General features: G+C 37.6%; 1 protein-coding gene across 12 annotated transcripts in view; it reads left to right on the plus strand.

The window, feature by feature from the left end:
• Window positions 1-13,341, plus strand: part of PKP4 (plakophilin 4) — a 232,102-nt gene that overhangs the window by 118,578 nt on the left and 100,183 nt on the right. For 10 of the 12 annotated variants that reach the window (XM_046657995.1, XM_046657987.1, XM_046657988.1 and 7 more), the window contains exon 3: window positions 11,159-11,271. The exons of 1 other annotated variant lie outside the window; for it this stretch is intronic. In XM_046657995.1, the coding sequence (XP_046513951.1) occupies window positions 11,159-11,271 (113 nt within the window). Of the gene's footprint in view, window positions 1-1,908; window positions 1,930-11,158; window positions 11,272-13,341 lie in introns of those variants that run through there. One more of the 12 variants, XM_046657994.1, reaches the window with a different exon arrangement.

The following is a 13,341-nucleotide window of genomic DNA, read 5'->3' on the forward strand; positions in this document are numbered from 1 at the left end:
TAATTCCAGCACCTCCCACCCCCCCATGAACTTCAGCTGTAAAATATCTGCAGAGCAGAAAGAACAACTGTAGAAGTAAGCCTAGTAATTTTAAAAAGGACTAAGAAATTTTTACTTAGGATTTTAAAATCCTAAGAAAAGATCTCCCTGCACTAGATGGTATTTGCTTTTTTTCCCCATTACGTTTCGTTAAGTTACTAAGCAAACCTTAAATTAATCATTTTTAAAATTAACACCTTATTCCCTAGTGCTATTTATTAGATCTACTGAAGAAAGGAAGATTAAATTTAGCCTTTTGTTTCTCTTATCATTTTCATATCTTTTGCTGTGTTTGCCATAACTAGTCCACATAGAGGAAGTTGGAGACTGGTCGTTTATTCATCTCACTTTTCCATTTCAGCAAATAATGATTTATATGCAGAATTATCTACTGTGCAGTCAATTAGCTCCTAAATAAGCATCTAACATTAGATGATATGCATCATTGGTCTTACTAATTTTGAAATATTTATGTGCTAGAAACCAGATAAATTGTGAATGTTAAGTCATTATTTTTCATAATTTCTTAATAAATTTTAAAGTAATGGCTAGTCAGATATCCAAGACATTGCATTTTAAAGAAAACCTCCTTGTGTTTTTGACATTAATTCTACCAAATAACTACCTTGTTGGAAAATGATAGCAAGAATTGTCATTGACAACTCCAACTGACACTTTGTCCAAGCATCCATTTTCCATGTTACAGCTCTTTTCCTCAGTATTTATTTAACTACTAGAACTTCTTTAAATACAAGGAATTTTAAACATAAATTGGTAAATCCTCAACTAATAGAAGTTGAGAACAACAATTTGGTCAATGACGGACTGCATAAACAATGGTGGTCCCATAAGATTGGTACCATATAACCTAGGTATATAGTGGGCTATACCATTTAGACTTGTGGAAGTACACTCTATGATATTTGTATGACAACAAAATCACCTAATGATGCATTTCTCAGAACATATCCCTATCAATTAAGCGACCCATGACTGTATATGTGTGTGTGTGTGTATGTATATATACGTACATATATATGAGTGTACACACACACACATTCTTCTTTTTAGGAGAGAAGGCAAATGAAATAAAAGAAGGCATTGCTAGTTTAACAATTTAAAATGTCAGTAGACTTGTGGACAGGTTTTCAAAAATGTCATGCCAAGCCCAGGAAACTCCTGATTTTCTGATAGGCAGGATGGTGCCTGAGAGATCAGGGACGCTGGCAGGCGGAAACAGGTGTAAGCAATTGAGGGCATGGAGTAGTATCACGAGGTAAGTCATATTAATAGCGATAAGCCACAATGCCACTGAAATTATGCACATGTAAATTTTTTTTAACGTATTTGACCATGTCGCTGTGAATAATGTGAAATTCCTAATTTGTTAAAAGAGCAGTGAACAAAATTTTGGGAAACGCCCAGGTCTCATTGCAGCTCTGCCTCTACTTCTCTCTGTGAAAATTGTTTTGTATCATTGATTTTTCTGATTTTCCTCGCTATGATTATTATGACGTTTGAAATGCTTTAAGTGCCTCTGAAAGGGTCAACTATCATTTATCTTCCCTGTCCTTGTATGAGAACACTCTGGAATCAGTATTTAAAAATCTATGCAAGCAATTATAACATACTAAATAAAATGTGCTGTATAAAATTCACCCTGAATGAATTAGCAGGGTTTTCTTGTTTTGGTTTTACAGGGAGCTAAAAGGATACTGAGATGAATGAAATATAAATTCCACTCTTCTTTAAGAAGAATCCAGCTTAGTAAATGGAGCACATGTAATGGGCCAAGCACTTTACTCAAGGGCTGCATAAAGGCCTGTAGAGGCATTCACGGGAGGATGATATTTCAGGTGGATGGAACAACATGAGAAAAAGCTTTGAGTGGTATGTATAGGAAACCATGAATAGTTCAGTCCAGATGCGTGAAGGGGAGTGACAAGAGACCAGAAAAGGGTATTTGGGGAGCCAAACTACAATGGGTCTTAAAATACGGCTGAGTTGGCTTTTTATAAGTTCTGTTATGAAGTGGGAGGTGGTTAACACCTGGGGTTAGAAGTCAGGCCGATGTGATTTCAAATCCTGGTTTTGAATGACTTTAGGCAATTCAGCCATCTGTGGAATGAGAGTAACCCTGACTATCTTGCAGGCTGACTGCAGAGTTAATGAAGTAATGCATATAAAGTATTTAGCAGAAACCTTGGAGTCCAGTAAACCCTTAACAAAGAACAGAGATTATTGATGAGTAGTATTATGCCTTTAACAGATTTATCTGGAAGAAACGTGAAAAGCAGAGGCAAGGCCCCTCACCACCATGGTGGAGAGAAGGCTTAGTGAGGGGTTATTGCAATAGTCTAAAGTTAACCTGACCCTGAATTAGGGTAGGAATGGCGAGGAAGGGAATGGATTCGACCAGTGTAAGAGAGGTGGAATGACAGAATTTGGGAAACCATTTAATGTGTGAGGAATGGGGAATAAGAGAAAGGAAGGAAATGATGAAAAGATGAAAACACCTGTAGTCTGAGCCTGAGTCAAAGAGGAATGTGGTTCCATTAGGACAGTGGTTCTGGAACTTTGGTGTGCATGAGACTTTCCTGTAGGACTTGTTCAAGCATGGGTGGCTGGACCTCACCCCTTCTGATTCAAAGAAGTTTCCAGCTGATGCTGATGCTACTAGTTCAGGGCCCACACTATGAGAACCACTGCAGTGGAGAAATAGAAAACAGAGAAGGATGTGGCCTGGTAGAGACCATGACTCATCCTTCAGGTAGAGCTCCTTAGCTGATGATCCTAGAAAATGCGGGGTTTGAATCTGATTTGAGGTAGTGAATTTGGACATCTCTAGTGCATATGGACCCATGTGATGGTCAGAGATAGCCAGGACCAAAGAGCCAAGGACAATGAGTTACCAGTGAGTAGACAGTTTTTTAAAAAGCTGTCCATGGCGCTGTAGGAAAAGCTTGGACTTTTACCTCTTTACCTTGACGTTCTCATCCACACGTGGCTCTAAGAAAAAAGCTTTCCTTGTAAGTTTTAAAATGTAAACCTCTCTCCCTTTATTTTGATTTCCTAATAAAGGAGCTTTCATGACAGTTACTGATAAGAGCCTGAGCTTTAGGATGTAAATTTAGAGCATCTGGTAAGCTTTGCTGTTTTCTCTCTGCTTCATTAAAACTGAGGAATACATACCAAAGTTAGAATCTGGTATAATCCTGTATGGTTTGACAGTGTGATAAAACAATAAGGGTCTTAAAATTGTTCATCTCCTATTAGAATGTTAGCTAGTGTTACCAAAAAGCCAGATTGGTACCTGTGGCTTGTATTTTTCTCTTATCTTAGACAAGATCTAAATGTAAGAAACAGTGAGCATAAGCATAGGGCAACTAGTCCAGCAGAGGCCTCCTAATAATGTGCACCCTTCAGGTCTCAGGAGTGGTGTGAGATCAGCAGTTTCCATTTTAAGGTTAACCCGTTGTGGTGCACTGCGCTTTGTAAATATTCAGTCTGGACAAAAGCAATTACAATTTTGTTTTCCAATGTATCAAGAATATTTTTAATGTAGAATAAATGAAAGAATTGCTAGGTTAAACAAAGGTAAGCTAATTTCCTACTGGTAGACTTCTCAGAACGTTTAATATGCTAGTGTTGCTGTGAATCTCCAAGATTTAGAATCTTCTGGGCAGTGTGTCCCAAAGCTATGTGACCTGGAACCCCTTCCTTTAAGGGCATACCTGTGAGACAGTGGGACACTGGTGTTCTCAAAACAGTTTGGTTGAGAAACAATGTTAGTTGTTCAAGTCTTTTTGATTTTGAATTTCTTTTCAACAAAGGGACCTAGCCAGTCCAAAAAGGATAGACATCATATGCCTAGCATTTCTATAATCAATTATCTATGATTTAGGGACTGCCAAGTAGACCTAATAATGACTTATTAAGTAAACTGTGATAGAAAACCAAGACATTTGATCACTTTTACATTACTAGCTGGTAATCTTAAGGCTGAGAAGTTCAAGGACCTTTTGAAAAAATGGCTGCTTTGGTTTTAGTACTTGCCTGAATTAGAGAATGCTGTTTTTGAGAATTTCTTATTAGCTCTTAAATATTCGTTTATAAAATCGTTCCCTAGGCCTGGCTCAAGAGCCTCAAAGATATGGTCATGACAATAATTTACCCATCTTTTGACAGTGGGCAAGAGACTGAAAAAAAGCTATAGGATGTAGTGAGAACAAGACATATCGTGCACAATCCTCTGTACTTTAAAAATATAACATATTATTAGTCAATGATAATTGCTCTTTTAGTGATATAAAACTTTCTTTCTACATACTAAGGCAGAAAAGTTAAAAATTTTTGGAAGATTTTTAAGCAACAGTGGTGAAAGTAAAAACGTTTTCTTACTTAGCCACTGTGATGATTGCATCACATATGGCCATGTCAGTTTTCTTCTTTCAAGAGAACGAGTACTCAGTAGTTTCCTGCTGAGATTTATAGGCATAGAAAGGTATGTTGACCGCTGGTGTGTTGTACGTGTACCGCTGATGTGAAATGATTTCTTTTTGAGGAAAATTAGCCCTGAGCTAACATGTGCTGCCAATCCTCCTCTTTTTGCTGAGGAAGACTGGCCCTGAGCTAACATCCGTGCCCATCTTCCTCCACTTTATATGTGGGACGCCTACCACAGCATGGCTTGGCAAGTGGTGCCATGTCCGCACCCGGGATCTGAACCGGTGAACCCCAGGCCACCGAAGCAGAACATGTGAACTTAACTGCAGCACCACTGGGCTGGCCCCTATGAAATGATGTTTAGTACACAGATGAACATTTTAAAAAATTACTGTGTATTTCCATTTGTATTAGGAAAGTTATAAAAGCATTAGAAAATATGATTTTAATACCTGGGTTTATACTATGTCTTAAAAAGGAGTCAATTTAAAGAAAAATCTTTAGTAAAAGGTAGTATAGGTCAAAGGGGAAGGAAACAGAGATTGAGGAGTCCTGAGATCAAGAAGGTAAGTTTTCTAATGAGAAGAATTTGAGCATTAAACAGAGAAGAAACACTGAAGATTCAGGAGAGAGAAGCAAGATCTTGGAAGAAGCAGAGGGCATGGAGAGCCTTAGATGAGAAGAGGACATTCCCACCACTAAGCCTGGAAGAGAACTGAGGATTGTTGTGAATATGGGGACAGGAAGTTAAGGGCCTAATCTGAGTGCCTACTGCTATTTCTTAATTGTTGTCATTGTAGTGGTAGTAGTTATTGTAGCTACTCCTGAATCAGTGAATCAGAATAACTTAAAGTAAATAGATGGTAGTGATGCAAGTGGGCAACTGTACTTGGATAGCATGAGCCTCAAATCACAATGGCCTTTTACACATGTATGGAAAAACAATGGTCTTTACCAATTAAGAAATAAGATAACACAACTTACTAATATCAGGAATGTGATTACAAATCCTACTGACATGATGACATTGAGGAATGATATAAACAGCTTTTTCCTAGTAAGTAGAGGTAGTGAGCAGCCAGGAGAAAACCAGCTCCCTGCTTTTGGGCACCTCAGGTATGAGACATGCAGAATGTATAGTCTTCACTGGAGAGAGTGATCAGAAAAACCAGTATTTTCAGGAAAGAACTACATTTCAATTGAAGCCTGTAGGTGGAGAGTATTCTTAGTAACCCAGAGATGGAGAATATTCTGAGCAAAAGATGAAGAGTTTATGAAGAGAGAATTTGTAAACTTGAATGAGGCTTCCATAGGGCATAGTTGGAAAGGGTCAGGAAATATGTCAGTACTGGCCATCAGTGAGGATTTAATGAGAGTAGGAGAGACTAAGACACCATAGGAGGGTGAAATTTGCCCAGCTTTCAGTGTCAACTTGAAGCTGAGATCTGGAGTGGAGCTCTTCCTGCTTGTCAACGTTGATGAAAGTGGAAGTACCTATGCTGAAAGCTTCCTGGACTTCTGGAAGCCAGAGGAAGGAGACAACAGCTTCATGACTAGATGTGCGGTATCCATAGTATTTCTGTTTGAAAGGAACCCTGAATCACCAATTTAATGCCTCATTTAGAACTGAGGTATCTGGGAGACTAGGTAAGGGTAAACCTAAATAGGAAGGGGGAAAGAGAGATTTCACTCCAAATGAGCATGCAGGAACAGATGGATATAAAAAAAAAAATACAGAAACAACTAGAAGTCTCAGAAATGGAAAATATTGCCACTGGAAAAAAAGTACAACAGAAGAGATAAACCCTAAACAGCACACATAGAGAAATAGTGAATTGAAAGTACTAAGAAATTCCCCCTCAATATACTTCAGAGAAATTAAGAGAAAAAGCTGTTGAGACTCCCAAATCTGGCAGATTCAATACCCTAACCAGTCTTTCCTATGAAAGAAATTAAATATGCTGAATAAAATATGTAAATTATCTCTTAAAAGCAAGGCTAAGCTGGAAAGAAAGTAATGACCTCACAGAAACCAAAAGTGAAATGAAAGTGAGAATCCTAAACTAAGTAAGCAGTAAACCTGGCTTTTAGAATGCAGGTATTGGCACACCTAGGTGATCTCGAGCATGCTGTTGGTGTTGCATGCCACGTGCCATTGAGGGCCGCCCCAGGTGGGGAGTCTAATAGGAGATCTCTTGCCTCAAGCTAAAAGTTTACAAAGCTACAGTGTTAGCGTCAGGATGATGAGAAATCTCTCCCACGGAAGAGGATACACCTGGATGCTGGCACTAGGGAAAAAGTCTCCCCCTGAGAGATTATACCTATGAGATTCAAAAACCTAAATGGCCAATAAACATATGTTGGTTAAAATGTTTTTTATAAAACATAAAAAGATGTTGGTTATCAGGGAAATACAAAATAAAACAAATGTAAGATAGTATTCCATGCCTATCAGAATACCAAAAAACAAAAAAAAAGGAAGGTAAGCCCCAAAATGCAAATCAGCGTCAGTGAGAATGTGGAGAAACTGGAACTCTCATACAGTGCTGACTGGAATATAAATTGGTACAACTACTTTGGAAAGTAAAGCTGAAGATGTGCATAGCTGTTAACCTAGCAACTCCACTTCTAAGTCTCTACACTGGAGAAGTCTGCTACATGTTCACAAGATGGTTTATACGAGAATGCTTATTTTGCAACTTGCTTATAATTGCACAAAACTGGAAACAACCTGAGGGTTCCTCAGGATGAGAACATATAAATACATTGTGCGCTATAAATACAAATTCTACATTGTTGTATAATAGAATACTATTGAGTAATGAAAATAAATGAACTAGATCTACATGTACTGATGTTGATAAATCTCAAAATCATAATAAAAGCAATCTGCAGAAGACTACAGTATACCATTGATGTAAGTTGTATGAGCATGCAAAGCAATACTACATATCACTTGTGGATCTGTAAATACAGAGTAGTAATAATATAAAATATTTATGTGAATATTAAAAACAAAATTCAGGATGATGGTTTTTTTCTCAGGAGGAAGAAAGAGAAAGGAATAGGACCCAGGAGAGAGAAACCAGGGGATTTCATTATATCTCTAATATTTTATTTCTCAAAAAACCTGAAGCAAATTAGCAAAATATTAAGATTTGCTATAGCTGGGTAAGGTTCTCCAAAGCTTATTGTGTTACTGTCTGTTTTTTTCTGTACACTTGAAGCATCTCACAATATTTAAAAATTAGGAGTGAGAGAAAATTTCTATCATTATATAAAAGGAAGCCAAAAAAAATACTGCCTCAAGTTGAGTTCTCACTGAAATGGAGTTTTGTGTGCAGAGTATTTATTGCAGATTAACACTTGTGGAGGAGAGGGGAAGGAAAAGCAGGATTGGGCAGGGGGAGAAGTCCCAATACTACACAGGCCAGCCAAGCCATGGTGAGCTCGAGAGCAAGCCTGGGCCTGGCCCTTATATTCCCACTTCAGTCATTGGCTGGATGCAACCTGCCCAGAAGGGTGTGCCCTTGGGCAGGGCAGTTCTCTGCAGCTGAGGCACCACCCGAGTAGCTGACGGCTGGGGCAGCAAGTCCTTCTTGGGGCTTCTTGAGGCAGTGTAGCTCTGTCCACCATACAAGGCCATACAAGGTCATGAAAGTGAGCTTTCTTTTCTCCTATTCCCTTGACTCTGAGAAGATTTATCAATATATTTACCTAAGAGAGACAAGGTAAATATAAAGAAAAGTTTTCAACACTTGTGAACTGATGTCATTTTTAGAGCATATAACATACAGCTTTTTATAGAATGTTAGCCTTCACTTTCTTTCTAAGTTTGTTTATGGCCTTGTTTGCCGGAATTAAAAAGGAAACTGTCATATACTAAATCATTGACAAATGCTTTTAACATTATTTTCCTTGCTCTTCTCAAAGGAGACCAAATATAAGATCCCCTTATAATTCAGATGGCCCAGTTTTGGATGCTGATGTAAGGATCAGCCTTCACAATCTAAGTTTAGAGGATAACATATAAAAATTTAAAATTTATAGATGGTATCTCTGCATAATCATTTTAATGAGTATTATTTTGGAAATCGTTAGATATGTTTTTATACGACTGTGTAATACTGTCTTCCTCGTCAGTCAGTCAAAGAAGCCAGTAGAGACAGAATTGTCAAATATTTATGTCCTACTCATCCATCTTGGTGCCAGTCACATATGGGTGTTCAGTTTATATTCTGTGGGGGTGATGATAATTTTGTAACAAAGCATACGCATGTTTTACTTGTGAATATTCACAGGTGTTGGGTAACCTTTACAAATTCCCTGCTTTCTAGCTTCCTGATAGTCTACTTTGGGGCTTTAATGACATCCTTCTTGTGAGAAGTGTGAGCAAATAATGGGTAGAATGGTTTTGATAAAAGTAGCTGATTATGGGCTCCATGCCAGTAAGGATATAACATAGACTTTACTCAGTTCACACAAATGTTGAAGGAATTACTCAACTTTTAAATTAAAAATGTGGCAACATTATGGGTACATAGGTTCTCCCAGAAACTCGACAATTGTAAATGGTTTCTATAGGTGCATCAGTCAAGGTTTCTAGTTGCAAGAAACAGACTCACATGGCTAATTGTGCAGAAAAAGGTGTTTAATAAGGGTATTAGTGAATTCCCACATTTGTAGCAAGAACTGAAGAACAAGCCTTGAGAGTAAACTTCTAGGAGCAGTGTCTAAATATGTGCCACAAAATTGGTCAGGTAAAGAAACCTCTGATACTGCCACTAAGCATAGCTTGTATGGAGATCATTTCCATGTTAGGAACTTGACCCTAAGACCTGTTGCAGAGAGTGAGGCAAGAAGGTGAGAAAGAGAAAAAGTGAAGCTTCATGTTTTCTGATGTCAGAGTCTTGCCTTCAGCACCTGAGTCACAGTCTGGCATCTTCTTGGCAGAGCCAAAGTCATCCGTCTCTGCTTCTGAGGGAAGGAATTATGGAATAATACGTTCCAGCTTCTGCCTTCATGCAGGAAATTTCCCAAACATTTTCTTGAAAGGCTACTTAAAAGGTCATAGGCAGCCACTAACATGATAAAAATCCACTAAAATGGAACTTTTTCCTATGAATGGAAATTGTTTTCATGGTCTAATTTGAAACATACCTTAGTCCTGCCCTGGTAACTTTTGGCCATCCCAAAATGAAGACGACACGCCAAGCCCCACTCCCTCGTAGCCACTGAACCCAGAACTCAAAGGGAACGTGATGCTTTGGGGAATTTGAGCCTTAGTCTAAATTCACGAATGCTCCTTTCCTGGCCGAGCTGGATACAAGCAGCCGGTCTTCTGGGAAAAGAGGTGTATAATAAACAATTGAGTAAAATCATTGAAAGAATGGAAGTGTATCACAAAAAATATGATGCTGTTTAAGGGCAAAGAAAGACTGAATATGAGTTAAACGTAATGCTGTTTGTCCTCAAAATCAGTTATCTTAGCCTAATACTGAATGCTGTACAGTTACTATCTTTCTGGTCTCTTGCTGCTGAACATCTATGAAGAGCCAGTGGTCTAGGTCTTGTTGAGCAGAGGTAGGCACTGTCCCGCTTCCCCACTGTGTATTTTCATATTGTCATAAATAATATTTAAGTTTTATTTCTGATTAGTTTCTAAGCTTGGGATTCACACGCCTGGTATTTTGAACTAATAGTCATTGTCCAATTAGACTACTTAAGTTCAGCATTTGCTTTGAGTAGACTTGTAAGGAGATAATATGGCACAGGGGAGCTTGAGGTGTTATTGGAGATGTTATTTGTGGCTTACAGCCTTTGGCGTATACTTGGTTTGATCTATAGATGTTTTAGAGCATAGCATACTTTCTAGTTATTAAAATCCTGTCAAGGTAACAATGAGATAAGTACAAATAAAGTTTAGAAATCTTCTCCTATAATAGAACTTCCTTGCCGTCATGACACAGCATGAAGAATATAATTTCTTTAGGCAATCTTTCCTTCTTTTCAATACAATTTTAAATTCTATATTATGGCTCAGACTTTTTCATTTATCTTTCTCCCCTCCCTTAACACAGTGACACATGAGTGCACTTGTGTCAATAAAATAATTTTATTGCTTATATTGTAGGTAAATATAGCAAAACTTTTTCTGTGGGATTGGAATGATTTTTTTTTCCCCGTAACAGTTAAAAGGCTTTGTATCAAACATGGCAAAGTGATTCTCATGGGAATTTACATTTTTTTAAAACTGTGCTAACATACAGTATGAGGGATAAAAACTTAGCTATTAAGGATGAATAGCTTCTGTTGGTCACTGTGCCTCTGATGTAGGCACATCAAGTGAGAAATCTGCAGACCTTAGTTTAATGCAGCACTGTAGCAGAAATACTGTTTGAAGACCTCAATTAGAACCGAAAAAGAAATAAAGATCTCCGTTTCCAATTTCAAACAAAGGCTAATATTCTAGTGCCTTTAAGTTTGAAAAAGCTACAAATCAGTAGCTTATTTAGGTCTGCAATTTTATGCAGAAGTCTAATTTCACAAAGCCACACTATAGTGTTATGTTATGGGTGTGTTCTTATGTTTCCTGTGACATACGTTGATTCATACATCTGCCTGAGCAGCAAACCTCAGCGCCTTATACGCGTTTTATTTCCTTGAATCACAGGAGCTTCAGTTTCAACGACTCACCCGAGAACTGGAAGTGGAAAGGCAGATTGTTGCCAGTCAGCTGGAAAGATGTAGGCTTGGAGCAGAATCCCCAAGCATCGCCAGCACCAGGTACAGGGCCGACGGCTCTATCATTTTACATGCCTTTAAGTTACATGCCTCATTAATTTGTCCTTGATGCAGCAAATGATTGTTAGTGTTGTCACTGTTAACTTGCCTACTTAAATTTGACACCAAAAATGTCAATTTATTCTAATTTTGAGAAGCCTCTTGCAGTATTGATTATCTTTCAGTCCTGTGCTTAAAGTTTTTTGTGTGTCATTGGTAAACAAAAGCTACTGTGCTACTTTCAGAAATTTGACTTCTTATACATAGACACAGTTAATGGATGTTTTTCACAATTAATTGCTAATTATTTGGTAAAGTTAATTGGCTTTGAAAACCTAGTATTGATTTTTTTTTTTAACTAAGAAATCTTTCTAAGTAATAACATTTAGTTAGCTTTTAAAAATGCCTTCAGTTTACCTTGAGTTTTCCTAGAATTCTGGAAAACTACTATACGAAATAATTACTATATGAAATAATTTAGTGTATTCAAATATAGTGCATTCAAAACCAGTATATTAATGGAAAATAACTTGTCATCACAATTATTGTGTTATATTTAAATAGCCTCTTGTGCTATTTAAAAAAATCATTACTATAGAAATTGCTGCCAAAAGCTCCAAATGGTGGAATCACTGCTTATCCTATATGTGGGTTTCTTGCTTAGTAATTACATATTCCAATAAAGCCTACCATGAAATACTTCTATTGCTTGCATTTTTAAACTTGGGTTGTTTACTCCTCAGTAGGTATGTGTCCACCATAATGTGTGTCTCAGTTATTTCTAGCATCACAATTGTTCTACTTTTCAGTGTCTTCCATTACTCATAGCCAAAAAATCCTCCTTAGTGAATAAAATGATGTCTGTAGTTTCTCTTTTCTAGCTAATTGTTGCTATTAATTTAAACTTATTAGGCTGGTAAATTGTGTTCTCGTGAATTTTTTCATCTCTGACCCTTAACAGTTGTGCATATTGGTATATTTAGTAAGGCATAAAGTATACAAATAAGATTAATAAAACTTTTAAAACCCAAATATCAAATTATGTGATCATTTTTATATATCCAGGCAGTTTTTTATATGCAGAGAAATTATAAGCAAAGTGTAAAATTGTAAATCAAAAATTTATAACTCTGGCTTTGTAAATACTCAATGAAATAACTTTTCAAGGAAGTTAAAAGTTTCAAAAACTTGTTTTGATTCTATTCATTATTTTTTAAAAGTTCTCTGTATCTTTAGCACCAAAAAGAGCAATTCACAAACTCAGTAATATATTATTGTATATTTCTAAGACATATGGACCAATGGATTTTAAAATATATAATTTTACACTAATAGAAAAATTAATTCAACATTTAAAGAATTCAGTTAGCAATTTTATTCTTCAAATGTAGTTATCTAAACTAGCATAGAAATTCTCTTGATAAACTCCTAGAAATACTTAATATATCAATTATACAAGTCAATATCTAGAGGAAATGGCAAAAGAGAAAGGAAAATCCCTAGGTCCTAGAAATAGAAAGGGAACTGAAAGCCAGAGCCAGAAGCATTTGAGCTGCCTCTGCAGGAGGCCTGGGGACAGCCAACCTTTCCCCCCACCCAACCCCCCACCACTCCTGCCACCCCCACAAAAGCAGTGGCGTCTTCAGTTTAGTACCCATGCAGGGACCAAAGAATGAGACCTTGTGTGTGCTCAAGGTGATAACGTTTGAACTAAAAATCGCTGCGTTAAGCCATGACCCTCAAAGGACTGTACCCTTGGCAAAGCCCAAGCTTGCACCACATGTGGGTTTGGAGCCTAAATGTAACTCTCCACACTGTTCAAGAACCCCCAAGTGAGAAACTAACATCACTAAAGTTGAGCTTACCATCAGATATTATAAAACTCAAGTCAAAAAAGAAACGCTACAGGGGCTGGCCCCGTGGCCGAGTGGTTAAGTTCGCGCGCTCCGCTGCAGGCGGCCCAGTGTTTCGTTGGTTCGAATCCTGGGCGCGGACATGGCACTGCTCATCAGACCACGCTGAGGCAGCGTCCCACATGCCACAACTAGAAGGACCCACAACGAAGAATATACA

The sequence above is a fragment of the Equus quagga genome, chromosome 4 (assembly GCF_021613505.1).
Source record: "Equus quagga isolate Etosha38 chromosome 4, UCLA_HA_Equagga_1.0, whole genome shotgun sequence".
NCBI lineage: Eukaryota > Metazoa > Chordata > Mammalia > Perissodactyla > Equidae > Equus > Equus quagga.